Source organism: Pollachius pollachius, assembly GCF_949987615.1.
Source record: "Pollachius pollachius genome assembly, chromosome: 2".
Lineage (NCBI taxonomy): Eukaryota > Metazoa > Chordata > Actinopteri > Gadiformes > Gadidae > Pollachius > Pollachius pollachius.
Genome location: NC_136935.1, coordinates 13,478,357 through 13,498,202, shown reverse-complemented (window position 1 = coordinate 13,498,202; position 19,846 = coordinate 13,478,357). Strand labels below are relative to the sequence as shown.

Genomic DNA, 19,846 nt, shown 5'->3' with positions numbered 1-19,846 from the left:
AACACTGGAGGAATATTCCTCATCTCTCCTCCTCAGGAGAGCCTGAAGACCAACAGGCAGACGACAGGAAGTCAACAGGAAGAGGAAAGAATGACGATATGAGGTCTACAGTAAAACTACAGTCACTGCCGTCTTCTTGTAGAAAGAGTACAGGACGAAAGAAAGACTACAAGAAGTCAACAAGAAGGACTACAAGAAGTCAACAAGAATGACTACAAGAAGTCAACAAGCAGGACTACAGGAGCGCAACAAGAAGGTTTTGAGGAAGTTGCTGTCAAGGGGATGCCCTTGACAGCAGGCTACTCACTCCAAAAGAACCCTAAAGAACCCTGGAAAAAAAGAGCCATTTACTACCACTGAAATCCTGGAGACGTTGAGACCCCGCTAGGGCCAGCTGTGCATTACCTTGGGAGAACGTGGTCATGTCCTGCTTTAACTGCCCTGGGGTATGGCTCTTATAAAACGAATCTACCATCATCTACTGAAACCCCAGGAGTCAGCCACTCTGCCTCGAGCTAGGAGAGAACCACACTCCGCGCACACTTAACTATGGACTTTCCTCTCCTGCGATGATTGAATGTTTTGGGCATGAGGGGGGGCGGGGTACGCAAGCCACACTGGTCATTGAAGCCGCAGCCTTTTGTTTACTCTGGTGTCATTCCCTCCGGCAAGAGCCAGGGTTCTCTGAGGATTTGTAGTGGTGACACATAATAACAGAGACAATCAATCTATCCCACCACAACCCGCTCATTATGGCGACAATAACACAGCCGGTCCCACACGTCTCTGATCCACCTCGCAGGGCCTCGTCTCCCCGGCTTCATCTTCCCTCGGCGCTCCTCTGTTTGATCTCTCACTCTTGTCCTCTAATTCGGTTTCTTCCGCTCTTTCCTTCTCTCTGTGTCTCTGTCTTTATCGCTCCCTGTCAGATCCTGTTTCAATGTGCTTTTCTTTCTCTTACTTTCTGTCGCTCGAATTCTCCCCCCCAAAAAAAGGCAGGACACTCGAAATAACGAACCGATGGCAGCCCAGCCTCGCAGCCCAGCTACTTGAACTCTTTGTTCTCCTGGTCTGAATGCACCCTCATCATCGTCATCGTGAGATGAAGGGAATCTCTGGCTGGACCAAAGTCCTTTTGCACTCAGCAAAAATAAGTTAAAATAGCCACTTGATCTACAGGTGGCAAATAGAAACCACCAAATGATGATTCCACAGCACTTCCACCTCCACTACCCCACCAACACTACCATCCGAGTCTCCCACCACATCCACCTCCTAAAGCACCCCCATCCACACACCCAATCCTCCGCCACCACTTACATCCACCACTGCCTCTGGCCTCTCTCACCAGCCCCATCACGCCAGCTCAATTCACCCACCACCTCCATCCACCCACCACCCACCACCCCAGTCCCCAACCCCCCTCCATCAACCACATAACCCCCATCCAACCACCACCAACCTCATCCGATATACCTTCATACCCCACAACCTTCATCCCCACTGCCTCTGGCTTCCACCACCTCCATCCCATCATACCATCATTTCCTTATTTCCTTGATCCCCGACCAACCCCTTCCTCCACTCCTACCCCCTCTGCCTCTAGCCTCCTTCCTAAGTGCCAGTTGGGGCCACTAATTGAAGCCCACATCGCAGTCAGCGTAGCCCACCAGACTTTTCACTGTAAACCACCTGGGGTGTGATGACGAATGACCACAGCCTGGCGTTCACATCCGCTGGTCCGATATTGAATGACACACAGCTGGGGGCTCAACCTGGTGCAATGACAAAGCACTGGCAATGCGCCACGCAGAGAGACCACAGGGTTCAGATCATTCCATCTCTCCTTCAAAGTAACTTTGAGCGAAACATCTCTTGAAAATGAGGGGGGAGGGGGGGGGGATTAAGACCATGTAGAGTTCCACATCCAATTCTTCTTATTAGCAGATTTTCGATGTATGACTCATGATGAGTCGTTCATTGGGAACTGAATATCCATCACTGGTCACGTCCTTTTTAGGAGATGAGCGGTAACTCACTAGCCAGCTCCTGAGATGAGAAACTAGAAAAACAAGCAAAAAGATACTAGCATGATATATATTCTGGTGTGTGTGTGTGTGTGTGTGTGTGTGTGTGTGTGTGTGTGTGTGTGTGTGTGTGTGTGCGCGTGCGTGCGCGTGCGTGTGCGTGTGTGTGTGTGTGTGTGTGGTGTGTGTGTGTAGAGCAGGAGCGGCGGCCCCCAGCCAGTTCGTAAATCGGTCTGGTAGCGTTTCCCGCTCTTTTCTACTCCATCTTGTTGTACTCCTGTTGCTATTCTCAATGTAAACACAAGTGTTCTGGTTTCTAGTACAATCTTAGTTCACTTCTGCACATATTTAGGGCAGAACTTATTAAGATGCACTTGTGGCCGGGCACACACACACAGTAAGAACAAACATGAGCACTCTACAACTACAATTAGATCAATTCCATAAAGGGTTTATAATGTAAAGAAATCGTATCTAATTTTATAAAAAACACACACTCCCTCAACTGTTATAACAGCCAGCCGATGCCCCAACAGCCAGGACAAGAGAGGGAGGAACGGAGGGAGGGAGGGAGGGAGGGAGGAAGGTAGGGAGGGAGGGAGGGAGAGGAGCTGAAGGGGAGGTTGAATTGAGGGAGTGAGGGTAGGATGGATTGTGGGAAATTATTGGATTTATAGAGGGAGAGAGAGCAAGAAGGAGAGAAAGAGGAAGGAGTATTGAAAAAAGCGAGAGAGTGAGAAGGACAGAGATAATTTAAAGAAGAGAGAACTTTCAAGGCCAAAGGACATGTCTGGACAGGTAGAGGGAGTTGAAGTGTATGCCAGGTACCCCAGACGGTCACATGACCTCCGCGTCTGATGACAACAGCAGTCTCTATTCAGAGAAAAACTTCAAAATAAAAGCACACAGTAAAACATAAATACTGGCTGCCAAGCTCTTGTCAGGCAGTATGGCTGGCTGTATAGCACACTGCTACTTTTACTTCCAAGGACACTGAGCACATTCATTTTGCATTCAAGTAAGGTTCAATGGTCACAAATGAACTCAACCCTATGCTCATCGCAAGCCTTTGACTTCATGATTCATCTTGTTGGTGAACTAAACTAAGGTATAATATTGTAAAAAAATATATTCACACATAACAATACCACGTATTGTTACGTATTAGGATGTGCATATGTATCTGTTGCTTGTCGTCTGAACTCAATAGTTTGCCCTTGCTACGAAGGCAGTGCTCACGCGTGAACACAAGCCCTCTTTCTCCCAGTTAGCCCTTCTAAACCAACACAACGGGCATTTAATTCTTTGATGACCAGATCCCCTGCTACGGTCCAACCTCCTCTGGTCACCAGACAGCTGAACCCCTGGGCCGGTTCTGGGGGCTACAGGGTTTAAACATAATGACTCGGCCCTGTTGTTCTGGTGGTTACCCGGTCATACCGATGTGTTCTGCTGAGTCAGACAGGAATGCCTCTGCGCTTGGCTCGCCCGGCGCGTGCGTATGTATGTCAGAGAGAGTGAGAGACACGGCAAGACTCCTTTTATGGAGTGAGACAGCCTTAAGACCAGACGGCCTGCCAGCGTCTGTGCAAGGCATTAGAGAACACCCACGTAACACGCTCCGCTGCCGAGCAGACTTCTCATCCAATCCCCCACAGTGTAGGGCCAAAGTGTAGCGTGAAAGTGTACACTTAAATCTAGTGTGGCGTTAAAGTGTGCACTCAAAGCCCCAGGGCACGTCTTTCCACACTGCCCTGAGGTACGATCGTCCGACTCGATCTTCTGCTATCTTGTTGCTGCAGCCTTCGGTTTCATTCATTTCTGAAAGCTGAACAGTAAAAGGCAATTCTGAACAACTAGATAGGATTGTAAACGGCCAGACATGTCGTGAGCAGGGAATAGGTTGTGTTTGTAGAATAATTTAAGCCGAGCGTAAACACTCTTCCATGCTAGACACTCCAGCATGGAGCATAAGATCAACAAGCAGAGAGAGAGCGTCTATCTCACAGCAGAAGATGTTTAGATCCAGGCTGTAGAGATGATAAAATGAAGACGGCAGGGCAGGACGGTGTGTGGTTTTAGGTTGTTTTTGACCCTTGATCCTAGCTTCGAATCCCCAATGTCCAAGGTCTCACTGCAGCACAACAAGCTGTATGCCTATCCCCTACCCTGAGATATCTGTCATTTGCCGTTTCATAACCAGATTCAGACCAGAATTCCGAATTCATCTTTTTGCACCCAGAAGGGGAGTTCACTGGGTTCGCTGTTGTGAGGACAGTACACTTTGATTTGATTTCCAGAGATAGACAGAAGAGATTCTTATTCCAAGCAAGTGCCAGTAACAAAACACAAGATTGTAGTTTGTCTAAAGAAAACTGATAATTTGGCACAAAAATACTAACAAAGGGAACTCCCCTTCTGGATGCACAATGAGGAATTTGCAGCTAGAGAACTTTGGAAGCAAACGTCAATTACAGATACCTCAGCGTACCCCTTTAACAACCTTGCTGTATCTGAATCAATTTACTATCGGTTGCTGTGGATAAAGCAACTACTAAATGACTAAATGAATAAAAGACGATATAGTGCATAGTTTAGCATAGTATAAAGCATAGTATATATAAAATGGTATCCAGTGTAGTATAGTTCATAGTAAACAGTAAGCCACCTACTCACCTACTCTGAAGTTGGGTGCAGTCAGCGTGTCGGTAGCGTGTCCGTTCTCGCTGATGATGGTGGTGGTGTTCCCCATCTCGCAGTTGTTGTGGCAGCGGCCGCCCATGCAGGTCACCTTGCAGATGGTGGGCGTGAACACCACCTTGATGCGCCCCGTGTGGTTGCTCACTGCAGGCCGGGTCGAGGGGTACACCAGGGCCGAGAGGGGGAGAAGGAGGCAGAGGAGAAGGTACAGATTAACCACCCGCTGAGCCATTGGTGTCAATCGGCAGGATTTTGACCCTTTTTTGCCGTTTTTGTTTCAAACGGTGTGCAGCCCCACCAGCCCTGAGCTTATGTGTGACGACTGAACCCTTCTCGTCTAGCTCTGTGCGAGCGTCTCCTCGGTGCCTCGGTGGCTTCTAAATCTGGAGGGGAATCGCGAAGGGAAAAAGGGCTGCCACACAAGAAAGAGAGAGAAAGAAGGAGTTCAGCAAACACAACTCTGGGATGAGCTCCAGGTATCCCTCCAGAGTGCAGCGCCCCACAGAAGTGGCTGAGTGGCGTATCGTGGTGCCCTGGTTCATACCAAAACACTAAGACTCTTCTTGTTTTCGTTCCTTAACTCCCCCCCCCCCCCCCCCCTTTTTTTTTTACTCCCACGCCCTTTCTCTGGGTAACTTCTTCCAACAAACGCTTCCAAAGTTTTCGGCACCTCAGACAGCGAGGGAGAGAAAAAAAACAGAAAGATCCCAAACGTATTTTCCTTGTGCCCACACAAACCTTCACGGCTCCGACTCCACGCTTTGAGGGTGAAGTCACACGTCGGGGAGAAAAGCAGCCGTGACTAGCTCCCACTACCTCACCGCCACAGCGACCGAGCCAAGGAAACAGGACTTTCTTACAAGGTTGCTTATGCTACTGTCCTGTTTATAAGACACAGGTTATTCCCCCAAAGCACCCCACCCAGACTTGGCCGCCCCCCTCCCTCTATCTGACTCATCACCCTGCCCCATCTGTCAGGGGCCTCCTTCATATTTCAGCAGGCACACACAGCGCCGGGTCTGAGCCGATATCAAAGAGTGGCCGTCGGGCCCGTCATCACAGGCTAAACCCTGTGGGTTTGGAGTCTGAGCGGCGGGCTTGGGAGGGTGAGCGCCCCGGGAGCGGTGCCAGTAGCTAGTAGCTGTGTTTATCAAAGCAGTAGAGTACCCCGGCGCTACCAGCTCCCACATGACTAAATATTTACCTCCAAGGCTCAGGAAAAGATGGCGATTAGGCCGCGAGGGATGAATACGATGAGGGCCGTTAAAAGACAAAATGTCAACACCCCGTGTGTTTTTGTTGTTGCTACACCAGGGACATGGGATAAAGATATCCACAAGGTTTCATAAACACGCTTCGACATGGTGTTAGGCGGCTGTAATAATTCTATATATAAATGTATATATTTATGTCATGGGTCTTCCGGGGGGATTACCTCCACCGCTGGCTGCCGTGGGACCGCCTCGGGACCTTTGGCTGGGAGTGTGGTTGAAAGGTGAAGATTTTAGCTTCTTCCATTTTAGAAGAAAAATATATATTTCTTGTATTTGGTCAACGATATATATATATATATATATATATATATATATATATATATATATGTCCATTGTCAACAGACAAATATAATATTGACCAAATTCAACATATGTATTTATCTTACATGATGAATTTGACTTAAACTAAACCACCAAATAGTACAAAGTAAGACATTAACTCAGTGCAGTAGAATTCAACTAGTAGCCCGCACAGACAAAAGGTATTATTTTGAAACGATTTTAAAGATACACGATCTCAGCTACCTCTGTTTCTGCTGTGCGTGTGTACAGTACATCGCCAAGAGGCAGATTGTAGGAGACACTACGTTGACATTACGCTGACTCTGCTTTGTAGAACAGAACCAGAAGACAGATAAAAACATCAGTGTGCTCGTACATATCGTGTTCCCTGAGGCTGCTCTACGCCAGCCCAGAGTCTGCTGAACAGGAGAGGGAACAGGTCTGAGCTGTGATAAAGATCGCCTGTTCCTCCTTTACCCCGCCGCCACAGAACAGCTGTACTCCTGTGTGTTTCGGATCCTTCAGTTCTACTACTGAATTACTACTAGTTCCACTATGGGCTTTGCACGTTTTGTACTACCACTGTATTGTAAACACAGGTACAACAATGTACATTTGGTGACTTTGGGTGTGTCCTGTCTGTTTATGCATTGAAAATATATGCTCTTCTCCTACTGTTCTGTTCTATGTGTCTATATCGCGCTGGTGAGGACATGCTGTACCACAAGCAAATTCCAGAGGCGGAGGGGAGGGAGAGGGGGAGAGGAGGGATGGAGGGAGAGGAGGAGAGAGGGAGCGGAGGAGAGAGGGAGAGCGGAAGAGCAAAGGAGAAAGCAGAGAAGATGAGAGGAGAGGAGAGAAGAGGATGAGGGGAGCAGAGAGTCATAGGAGGAATGGATTTACCAGGCCTGGTAGAAGCTATGATTGTACGCTGTCTGGAGATAGACATGGGGCCAGACACACAAATAGACAGAGAGACAGACATACAAACAGACAGAGAGACAAAGGGATAGACAGTGCAAGATATGTGAATTGATACACACATAAACACACACACACATGTATAGACAGACGTTTATACAGAGAATGCAGATTGAAACCAAAACTGTTAAGAAAGAAAAGATAAGCCTGCAGGGCTTATTTAACAGGTGTTATTTTGCAGGCTGTTAAATACTCTGTCTTTAAGTGTCTTCTTTAGTGACACATTGCAATTAAGAATCAATTGCAATGAAATATAGCAACATATTTCCCTGGGACCTTTATCTTTTTTTTTTAAAGTCTACCTTAAATCTCTTTTAGGACTCATCTCTCTTTCATTCCCACAAATGCCTCATGAAACTTTCTCCCCTCATTAAAACCACCACCTCCTTGTCCTCATCCCTCCAAGACTTTCACCCTCCTTTGTGTTAATTGTATCTTCTTTAGCCCTCGCCCCCCACCTCTCCCCTCTGTTACCCACCTGGGCATCGTCCCAGCCTGCGCCTCTTGCATGGCTGCATTGGAATGAAGGGGTGCAGGTGTGTTAGGCATTTTGTAAGCGGCCAGTGACTGGCAGCCAGACCAGGGTTCGCATCGCGAAACCCAGCCCTCCGGACCAGACAACCTGGTGAATATTCAGTTCAATCTGTTGCCATTTCTCTTCCGCGACATTCCAAACTCTGATGGCCTGATGAGTTTCAACGTCGGGGACAGCGTTAGCTTTCATCACACTTACAACCAATGAAACATGAGGGGTGAATGAGGTGTTGGAACAGAGTTGCGACAGGATTTTACTGGAAGCGGGAATTTATTAAAACTCGCAGCCAATCAAATGGCTGCCTCAGGATTTCTGAGGTTAGGGGATGTGAGATGAAGACTGGGGATTAAGCACCTTTGACCAGTGGTTAAAAAAAACATGGGTCTACTTTAGTAACAAACACCGTCCCTCCACCCTCCATCTGTAGGCTATGCAGTGCGTTTGTCAAAGACAACCATTTCTTTCTGAAATCAATAACTGATGCAAGTAAAACTGAAAAGCCGTTAAGGCATATAATGCTGTAGCAGCCAAAGGCAACGTGAGGTACTGTGTGCTACGCTGTCCGTCAACACCGGGAGGTTTTGATGGAGCATGGCTTGTTGGCCTACACACAGCAGAGCTGATTCAGCGGATGCCCGAATTGGAGCATCGACCTCGTGTGTGACATCTCTGTGGCATGGAGGTGAGAGCTTTTGTCCTACGGCGTGTTTGAAGTTCATATCTTTCAAAGATCAGAAACTGAGAGGCTTTCTATAGGTTATACACTTTGTATTGTCCGTTATCGCTCTCTCACCCTCTATATGTCCCTCTATTTTTTCCCACTCTCTCGCTCTCTCTCTCTCTACCTCCCTCTCTCTAATCTCCTTCCATCTCTTGCTCTATCCCTCTTTCTCCCCATGCCATCTCTATACTCTCACCTCTTTATTACCTCTCTTTTCCTCTCAGTCTATCACTCATCCTCTCCCCAGATGCTCTCGCTCCGGTACTAGCGCGCTCTCTCTCTCTCTCTTTCTCTCTCCCTCTCTCTCTCTCCCCCCCCCTCCATCCATCTACCCTATGTTCTCTCTCCCACTCCCCTGGCCTGTATTTGCCTTTAGAAAATGAGTGTAATAATTCACTCTGGACAGCCCCGCACAGCAGGTAATGCTTAAGTCTTTAACTCATTATCGCCATAACCACATGCATCGCCACAGTGTGGTGCGTGTATGTCTGTGGGAGTGGATGTGTGTGTGTGTGAGCCTGTGAGTTGATGAAGGGAGGAGGGAGAAAGAGAAAGGACAATGGCCAGCTGTCTTATCTGCTGTCATGGCAGACAAATGGAAAACAAGCAGACAGAAGGGGTTTTAACACGCGTAGCCTTGTCCCACCCGAGCAGGTCAGAGCCTAGATGGTCTGCGTCTTCGAGCCAAGGTGTCAGGTTATTTCATTCTAAATTGCCTATTATATCTACCGTTGTGCCTCAACACTATAGAGATAGATGGACTGTATAGAGATACTCAGACACTTAACCAAAAGCTTATTATTCCATCTGTCATGTGTTGAACAGACTTCCGACGTTAACGTGTATAAGCATGCTGTTACTGCGGTGGGCCAGAAACATCCATTAATTGAATTCTGCTTTTTGGCACTGTGTAGTTTTATGTATTTTTCCAGCCATTAACCATTCATGGTGACTACTGTAATAGTCGCCACTGACAGGCTGTCAGAAAAAAACCTTGGGGAACGTTCCTCATTCCTATTTTAAACAGTCTGGGTTACTTCCTGTACCTATGGAGCAAACCAGCACAATGCATCGAGGCAGTGGACAAAAAAAATAAGAATTAATTATGACAAAATAACAACGAGTTGCGCGTCATTCTGAACTTCCGTAACCATAGCTCAGGACATCTTCCTGGCCAATGAAACCCGAGGTCCCTGGCCTTCATGTGGGCCTCATTTCATCCAGAGAGTCCACAGAGAGGGGGACTGGTTCACACTCCTAGCGATCGTTCGTCTACTCTCACACGCTGATGCAGTTCCCCTCTAACCCGCGCGTTGCGTCGTCCGGACAGACGGATTAGGTGGGCCTGAGGGGTTTATGAAGCAATCTGGTTCAGGAGCGCCAGTCTGCCGTCAAAGCAGGGAACACACTACACACGTTGGATGGTCGACCTGGATCAGGAATGAAAACACCTTTCAGGAACCGATTTGGACTGTGTGGAGTGGAAGCTGCGCCAAGCATAACCACAACCACGATGACAGCGAGACAGTGTATGGTCTCAATAGCGTTGCATTCATACTGTCGATAATGTCTACCTCGGATGTTGATGTGTACACAGATCTCTGCATCAACATGTCTACTACTCTTGAAATAGAGCAGAAAACAGCAGAGAGCAACCTTTCGAAAATGAAAACCGCCCCAAAAAAATCCCCCTCCCTTCTCTGCTCCCTCCTTCCCTCAATTTTTCCGCAGTTGGAACGCCTGGGACTAACAGGAAAGATAGATTCCCCAAACCAATCAGGTGAGTGATGCCCTGATTGATCTAGAATGAGCCAAGAGCGGTCTAAAATGTAAATCATCTCATAGAGGTAGGAGTGCAGCCAACCAGAACAGAAAGCCTCACAGAGCATTTCACTCCCTAATAGCTGACGAATGGCTATGGCATTTATAATAGATTATACTTGAATTATAGCTCTTAAATCTTACCCGCAGCACCTTTAATAAAGTACCATCTTATATTATTGTATCTCATTTTATACCGATATGATTCACCCCGTCTCCCATATGTTCCACATGGTCTTCCAACAGTACAGATCCAGTGGCTGACTCACCGAGGAGGCCGTTGTGGCCTGCCAACAGGGGGATGGCGAGGTCGGGCTGGGGCTGGCCGTGGGTCTGGGTGTGGGGGCTGTGCACGTGGTAGTACTTTGGCTTCATCACGTACTGCTGGTTGTGGACCGGATGCAGGGGAATGGGCCGGATCCTGGTTGGGGAGGAGAGGAACACAAGAGAACAAGGGTTTTGTTGACGATTTCCAAATGTTGATAATGCTGTTGGGTTTATTTGTATTTTTGACATTGTATATTTTGCAGGACTTTTTAATTGCGCTGTGTTTGCAAAGGGCTCAACAGTGATTTAACAAAATTATAGGCAGATAAACCTCAATTCAAGAATTCCCACATACGATGGGAAAAAAGGGCCTAAACGCTTGTCTAAACAAGTGACTTAGAAAACCGAAAACAGTTAAAGAGCATTTAAGAATGAGTGTGAACAGCAAAAATCCCTGGTTGTTCTAATTCCTTGGAGTAACAGACCAAGGCTTTACATAATGCAGGTTTAACCACCAACCGATGTTCATGAGACACATGAAGATAGAATATTCTTTAAGAAATAAATGCACATATTATTTATTACTTCAGATCGAGTCATCTAATACCATCAGAGTATTTGAATGCAGCCCTTCAGGTCATGAAAATAAAGATGGAATTTTTTTAAACAAGAATAATCCCACCCCTTTATATATATAGGGTATATAAATACGCCTTCCTGCGTGCCCACGTGTCTGAGTGTCTCCCATGCATCGTGAGTCAACAGCACACTGGTCTGTGTTAGTGGAGAGCAACAATGCGTCGAGCAGTTCGCCTCTAAAACGATTTAGCGATGAGGTCACAACTAGGGTCCATAACAAGCACCTTATACCCAGCTGTCGCCAGGCAGAGAGCTCCTCTACACGTCCTTCTGACTCAAACCTTGTTTACCGCAAAGCGCCACAACATTGACCGCTCCATGTGAAAACCACTGTGGCCAGAAGCTGCTCCCTGTACACCTGGAGCACTTGAGAGACACGGACAGCCACTGAGAAAAGGTCTTGTCACCGGCTAGAAAGAACAGAGCACTTTTGTCCAGCACAAATACAAAGAACAACCTCTTTCTGCCTGACGCCAGGAGTTACTCTAAACTCGTTCCAGTTGGTGTGCTTATAAACTTGGCCATGCAGAACTTAGGCTTTGGTAGTTGCTCCAGTATTAATTTTAAGTTACTATGGATAAAACCATCTAAATGCAAACATGAAAACATTCCATCTAGGTGACTTTTACTGGCCCTCTCCAAACCCAAGGTCGCCGGGCGGTGGTGTTGCCTGTGCACATTGATTACTTGATGCGCAACAGGTGTGCAACCTCACCCAACCCCAGAGGCCAAGCAGACTGGCAAGGTGAGATTGCTTAAAGCAGCCATCCTCCACAAACAGACTCCACAGCTACAAGCAGTGTTTTTACAATACACAACACAATATCCCGTAAGAGGTAGCCAGAGGTTGTTTATCCAGCCAAACACAACCCTTGAACAAAATATACAATCTTGTCTTATCGTAAAGTGCTTTGCAATTCTGGCATAGGAGGCAGAAAACAAGGATGGTCCTTCTGGGGCCGAGCATTTATTTCAAAAGGAAAGAGCCAGACAAAAAAAGGTAAGCTCTGTGGCCCGAGGAGGAGGCTCCAGACAAGAGGACGAACGCTTCTGTTTGCTGTGTTTGTGGGCTGATGATTGTGGGGCCAGACGGAGACGTCTCCCTCCAGGTCTGGGACAGACCTCCAGCTCACCAACCAGAAAACTAACTTCACCAGCAGTCGAACACCCTCCGTGTTCCCTCCTCATTTGTACACTCATCACATGCACCATGAGCTCGCTGGACTTGCAAGGTCATTACCCGAGACACACACACACACACACACACACACACACATTCACTCTCATTATAAAGAGTCTTGTGTCAAACGATGTAGTCAATATGTGCAGCATGAAGAAAACGTGCAACACATATCTGAAACTGATGCACATACAAGCAGGTCTGAGTATTTGCACATATACATTTGTGTTGTGTCCACAGAGCACCCTGGTACAGATGGGCTGGTCTGTGGATGTTGAGCCAGTAACATGTTTATCCTACAGGGGCCCGCGTTGGCGTGCCAGCAGCCCCTTCCCATGGTAGCAGCTCCTCATTCCTTTATTTGAATCCAACTATCTGCTAAAACAAATTGATTTTGCTTCTTGTATTCTTCGAAAAGCCAAGAAGAGAAAAGGATTGACAAAATACACTTGGCTTCAGCAGGTTTTTCATTAGGGCCTTGATACTTGAAGCACACAGGCAGACGTCCAGTTTGCTGTCTCGACTGGGATGGTAATCGTATTTTCCAGAAACTATTCAGCGTAGCATGAGCTCTATCGCATCTTGACAGTGCGATAGAGAAGACAGCTAGTTTGACTCTGGTTGACTCCAGGACACAGATTTAACCTTGAGCGTAGCGGATGTTATGATATAAATTTTCCAATATTGTAACGTAACTTAATTGATTTATATTTGTTTGTGTTGTATCTTTGAATGCCCTGCAATTAAATACTTATTCCACTCTCGCCAGAATTGAATTTTTCCTTTATAAAACACACACACACACACACACACACACATACACAAAATTACACCATGTGTTGTCAATAAAGCCATTCACTTTTACTCCGTCTTCTCAAACTGGGCCGTAGGACAGCAGTACCACTGCAGACCAACACACGCTCGGCGGGTCAGAAGCCAAGCCTGCTACTCATTTTCTCGGTTCTGCTGGGCTGGCATTTCCATGCAGTTCTGCGTCATTTCGGCTTCATTACTGCGGGCGGATTCCATCCATTGGGCTTCTGGACCACCCGTAACACAATAGCTCCCCGCTCTGATTCCAGCGCTACTGTACAGGGATGTTTGTAATCGCTCTGACATCTTAGGAAAGGTCACCCTTTGTTGCCCCTCTCAGACAGGAAGTGGGTTATTAAAGAGCAGAGAGAGAGAGAGTGAGTCCTTTCTACCCACAGCCCATGTGACTCGTAATGAAATCCGTCAAGCAGAACCAAGCTCAACTAAACATCACAGTCTCTATCTGTCGTTTTTTTAATCAGAACTGCACTCTTATGTATTTGTATGTAATATACACAATAATGTTACTCAATAACCTTTACTCAACAGTTTTGTCGGAACACTGTCCGTACTCAAAACATCTAGAAACAAAGCTTGTTGGTAACAATGTTTGGAATTCTCCCTGTGGAAACATCATAAATGTTGACAGTCTCCCAGCACCTCTCGTTTTGAACAAATCATAGACTGATGCCGTGAAGCTTCATGCACCCAATGAGGTAGTTTGCTTATTTGATCAATTGTTTGTACTTGCATGATTCCTGCAGTTTCTGGGTTGTACCTTCATGGTTGAATGCACTTATTGTTATTATTTTTGGATGAAAGCACCTCTTTAACTAAAGTCATGTGTTTGAACAAAATAAAATTGTGTCTATAACATCGCAGCTCTCAGGATACGATGCTTACAAAACGGCACATGAACGATTACATCAGATGGCAATCCCGGTGATAGCCATAGCATCCGTCAGCCAACTAAGACTTGGTTCAGAACATTTCCTATTTCACCTGACCCCCTGATGTATCTTCAACAATACACTCCCTTTGGTTTAGGCAGAGTTCCACCCGAGAGCAGAAAATAGCAGGATGGGGGTTTGGGCAGAGTTCTACCAGAGAGCAGAATATCCCAGGATGGGGTTTGGAAAGGGTTTTTAGCAGAGAGCAGAATATGGGAGGGTGGGGGTTGTGGCAAGGTTTTACCCAAGAGCAGTATATGCAGGATTGGGTGTTGGTCTACAGTACTGCTAGAGAGTGGAATACGGCATGATGGGGGGTTCGGGCAGAGGTCTAACAGAGAGCAGAATACGGCAGGATGGGGGGTTTGGGCAGAGGTCTGACAGAGAGCAGAATACGGCAGGATGGGGGGTTTGGACAGAGGTCTGACAGAGAGCAGAATACGGCAGGATGGGGGGTTTGGGCAGAGGTCTGACAGAGAGCAGAATACGGCAGGATAGGGGGTTTGGACAGAGGTCTGACAGAGAGCAGAATATGGCAGGATGGGGGGTTTGGGCAGAGGTCTACAGGGAAGCAGAATACGGCAGGATTGAGATTTGGGCATCCACCAAAATCTGCAGGATATTGAGCAGAAGGGATAAAGTCCTCAGCTGGTTTCTTTCACAGTCTCAACCTCCTCCTCCTCCTCCTTCAGTCCTGGGTGATCCCAACTCGGGAAACTCAGGACATGCAGTGGGGAATAACAAGTCATAAAATATATCCGTCAAACTCGATAAAGGCCCCGACACACAAGGTTCATTCCCCTATTGTCTGCATGGAGCTTACACCAGACTATAAACTGTACCACATTATAGAACAGACTTAAGATTGTATCAGACAGTATTTACTGGACCATACAAACTTTAAACCTTAAAACTGTATTCCCAGACTGTAGACTATACCAAACTATAGACTATATTCCCAGACTATAGACCATACCAGACTGTAGACTGCATTCCCAGACTATAGACCATACCAGAATGTAGACTGTATTCCCAGACTATGGACTGTTTTCCCTGACTACAGACCATACAAGACTATAGACTGTATTCCCCAACTATAGACCATAACACCTGACTATAGTATATACTCTAGATAGTATAGACAGTGTATACTCTCAGACACTATATAGTCTATACTCTCAGGCAGTCTATAGTCTATACTCTCAGACATTAGACTGTACAACAGACTCTAGTCACTACTTTTAGAAAGTAGACTGACACAACAGACTCTAGTCTATACTCTTAGACAGTAGACTGTAACAACAGACTCCAGTCTATACTCTCAGACAATAGATTGTACTACCAGACACTATAGTCAATACTCTCAGACATCGGACCATAAATACCAGATTGTGGGTTAAAACCCCAGCGTCCCACATCATTCCTTCTACGGCTCAGTCCAAGTCTTCCGCCCACCATAAGGACACTCCAAATAATAACAGCAGAAACCACAGAAATAACTCCATTAAGGAGACGTTCCTAGCAGCTGCTGGTGGTAGCGGGGAACGCCAGGCGCTGGAAGCCACAGTATGTGTTAAGCTCTTCCACATGGCCCACATGCTAAAAAAAAGTTGCAGGAGAGTCTCGTGGTTCGTGTGTTTGGCTCCCAGCTTTAAGGTTCTGGGTTTGAACCCCAACGCCCGCAGTCTGCCTGTAGGCATCGCTAAGCGAGCTCCCCTAACGTCTACCTGCTCATTAATGTGGCTGAAAAACACTCCCTTGTTAAGTCGCTTTGGATAGCCTCGTCTACTAAATAGTAAAAAGTCACGTTCAGCTCTTCTAAATCTGGCTCAGCCCACAGGGACTGGCAGGAGAACCTGAACCAATGAAGAGCTCTGCTTGGGGAACCCATCCTTTCGTCTGTCCATCCACTCGCCTTTTCATCAACTCAATACAAACATCAAGCTCCCACATGAATGTTTGTTATCCAGGCGTAAGCATTGATTGATTGGATGAAGCTTTGGCGGACAGAGAACACCTAGCTAACTTATTTAACACAACACTGGGAAAGGCTTTATGATGGGGCTTTTACTCTTCAATGATTTATTGAAAAGATAAGTAATTCCTGGCAAACACGCAACTTCTCTCTGATCACTTACGAAGACCACCGACTAGGCGGTTGGGAGTTGGGAATCAACCAATGGTCGCTGAATCAACCAGCGATCCAGCAATATTAAATGACGTCTTCGAAGCACAGGTGAGACAGTTGATTACCTGACTGAGGGTAGCAGAAATATTATCATCTGTTCCCATTTTTTAGGAGCCTGATGTTTGTGGCGGGAGGCAGGCCAATAACTAAGAAAACACATAAACAAAGTTTGGAGGAGAAAGAGACGAAGTTTGGAGGAGAAAGACGAAACAACGACACATTCTCTGGGTGTTTGCCAACGTTCTCCCCTGAGCTGTTGTGAAGGAGTAGGCAATGTCAGATGGCTGTTTACTGGCACCTATCTGGAAATAGAATCCCCAGCAGTTCTGGGCCTATATATCACTAAAAAGCAATACACTGCACAATGACCTATAATATGTGTACTGTGTCATTACAATAAGTCAGAGCATCAACAGAGCATCACGCATACAGCAACAGCTGTATGCGTGACGGCAAGGGGACACACAAGTTTATTAGTTTATAACAAAATACGTTTCCACAGGTCATCCTCAGTGTGTGCAGACCAAAATGGGTCTAAACCCATGTTCCCCTAGAACATAGATAACACATATAGTTTATGATAATGTATTGGTCTGAAACAGGGTTCAAACATGGTAACGCTTCCCAAAACAGAAAGCTGATACAGAGCTAAGAGGTGGTAGATATTGAAGAGAAGTGACATGCCCTGACTAAAAGTCTTGTTTGACAGTAATGGGCTCGTACATGCAGTAGATAAGCTTCGACTGTTTCCACTGTTTTCTATTTTCAATGAGGGGACTTGGACTGAGGCACGGCTAGTCGGGCAGACAGATTCAGGCGGAGATTAAGAGGCGAGCAGAGCTGGGTTTGGCTGAAGGCCCACAAAGACGAACATCACGGGAGAAACCATCCAGACGTCCAAGTCAGGAAAAAACACATGAACCCAAAACTATATTTGAGGTTGTTATTGATTCTAAATTTGGCCAATAGAGCTGGAAAGAAATAAAAGAAGAATTCATCGTAAGGAGTTAACAGTAGAACAGGCAGGGCCTCCCGTCCCACTCCGCCCAGCTAGCCGCTGGTGAAAACCGTTTGGTTTCCAGTCGCGTGGTTTCAGTGATGACAGAGATCATCTAGCTGCTCTATATCTATATCTAGCTTTCGCTATAGCTATAAGGAGCTCCGCTATATCTATATCTAGCTGCTCTATATCTGTGTCTAGCTCAACTGGAGCTAGACATAGAATCTACTTGCATAGATTAAACGAATGTAAAACTAAATATACATTTAAGAACCAGCCAGTTGTACATTTACAGAAGAGAATGATCTATTTTATAATTTTGTCCGATTTATTGGTGTACCTTAGATCATCTTCTTGTTCCACTTTGAGTTGTAAAGGCTGTGATAGTTTGTCTATAAGTTGTCTTCATTTTATTTGTGTTATCTTTATTATTTATTTTGTTATCTGTTATGGTTGCTATCCATCCATCCTTCCATCTATCAACCCATCCTTGTCAAAGTATAATTTTCTCCAGAAGCTTAGGGGTCTAAACGGTATAAAGTTGCACATAAGTAAACTTTACTTATCAGGGCTGAACCATTCAATTGCTTTAGTTTGAGCTATCTCCAAACACACATACATCACCACCCCCCCAAACACACACACACACACACACACACAGACACACAGACACACACACACACACACACACACACACACACACAACAAAACAGGAACACAGGGTCAACCAGCTACTTAACTTTGAGAACAACGAATACACCTTCAATAACTTGCGGGGTCAAAGTTCAGTCTGGTCGTATTTGGTTAGTCAGGCTCACAGCAGCTCAGCACTCCCAATCTCTCCCTTTTCTCTCTGTCTCTCCATCTGTCTTTCTCACCATCTCCCCTATTTCACTCTGCCCCCCTCTCCCAGCCCCCTCTCTCTCTCTCCGCAACATTTATCCGGAGGAAAACTTTCTTTAGCTATTCTTGACCAAACGCGAGAGGGAGAGTGAGAGATAGTAAGCAAAAGAGTTAGAAAGAGCGACAGGGAGCAAGAGAGCAAGAGAGAAGGTTCACATTAGAACCCCAGTTCATCGCCTTGATTCCAAACATTTAGAATTTTTTAATGAGAGAAAAAATACAAAGCATCAATCAATTAGATTAGATATGATTAATTGACAATGAAAACAAGCTTAAATTGCCGCCCTCTGTAGTGGCAGCAAATACCAACGCAAACTAATCATTGCTGCCTTTAAATTAATCCAATTTACAAATAAATTAGACTTTAATTATTTAATCAGATTAAATTAATTTGTTAGTTGACTTTGCAAAAGCTTGTCTGCTTCTAAGCTGAAATGTTCTGGAACAGAACCAGAGAGAGGATGAGGTGATGAAGACTTGAGTAATGAAGAGTCTACGTCGCCAAGCGGCTTCAAAAGCCGCTTGGCGACACAGACTCTTCATTACTCAAGTCTTCAACGGTAATTCCCAGGGTGGGGTTGGGGAAAAGGTTGAATCCCATCTGAAATAGCAAAATCCAGGACCCATCCCATCCAGATCCAATAGCACAAATATTTACACACGAGCCAGAGAAGAAGTTGAAAACAAAGCAGAGACAGAGAACCACAAGCTCCAAACATAAGACCTTTGACCTCCAGCAGATCACTCCAGGGTCTTCATAGAGCCCCTACGACCCACTGATCCAGGGGATTCTAGCCAACGGTCAGACCCTCCTCAGACCACTGATCCAGCTGATTCTAGCCAACGGTCGGACCCTCCTCAGACCACCGATCCAGCTGATTCTACTCAACGGTCGGACCCTCCTCAGACCACCGATCCAGCTGATTCTACTCAACGGTCAGACCCTCCTCAGACCACCGATCCAGCTGATTCTACTCAACGGTCGGACCCTCCTCAGACCACCGATCCAGCTGATTCTACTCAACGGTCAGACCCGTTGGGATGCAGGTTCCACAGAATCCAGACTTTTGGCTCCCAATCCCGGGGAACTTTAACTTTGTCCACCTGGAGCTCCTGCTTCACAGTTTTCTTTTGTGACTACGTGTTGAAGGGAAGTTTGATTATTTTCAACTAGACTCTAAAGTTCTAACAGAAATCGACTTATTTCTAGTTTATTTCTGATTCATTTTGGCTACTCTGTACTCTATCCAGCTTTTTTTAACTAGTTACAGCAGTATCACTTTTTAATTCAATATTGATTGTCTCCTTTCAGTTTCTCCCAGCTTCTCTTGTAAGTCACTTTGGATAAAGCAATGCTGAATCACCACATGTTAAAATGCTAAAGACTCCTATAGCGGTCATATTGAATGCAATTTGCAGTTGACAAAAAACAAATAAACCCATGGACTAGATTGGAAGGAATAGTTGCCTTGGGACCGGCTCATATCCTGTGCAACAAGGCCTGGTATTAATGTAAATAGCCCTGCTGCAACATGCCGTCTTAAATAGCCATTCTGTTGGTGCTA

General features: G+C 46.0%; 1 protein-coding gene across 5 annotated transcripts in view; it reads right to left on the bottom strand.

Annotated features, from left to right (window-relative positions):
- The window catches only part of ltbp1 (latent transforming growth factor beta binding protein 1), a 69,752-nt gene that overhangs the window by 34,943 nt on the left and 14,963 nt on the right, over nucleotides 1–19,846 (bottom strand). For all 5 annotated transcript variants that reach the window (XM_079729688.1, XM_079729690.1, XM_079729689.1 and 2 more), the window contains exons 4-5: nucleotides 10,611–10,762; nucleotides 4,704–4,871 (exon numbers count right to left, since the gene is read on the bottom strand). In XM_079729688.1, the coding sequence (XP_079585814.1) occupies nucleotides 4,704–4,871; nucleotides 10,611–10,762 (320 nt within the window). The remainder of the gene's footprint in view (nucleotides 1–4,703; nucleotides 4,872–10,610; nucleotides 10,763–19,846) is intronic.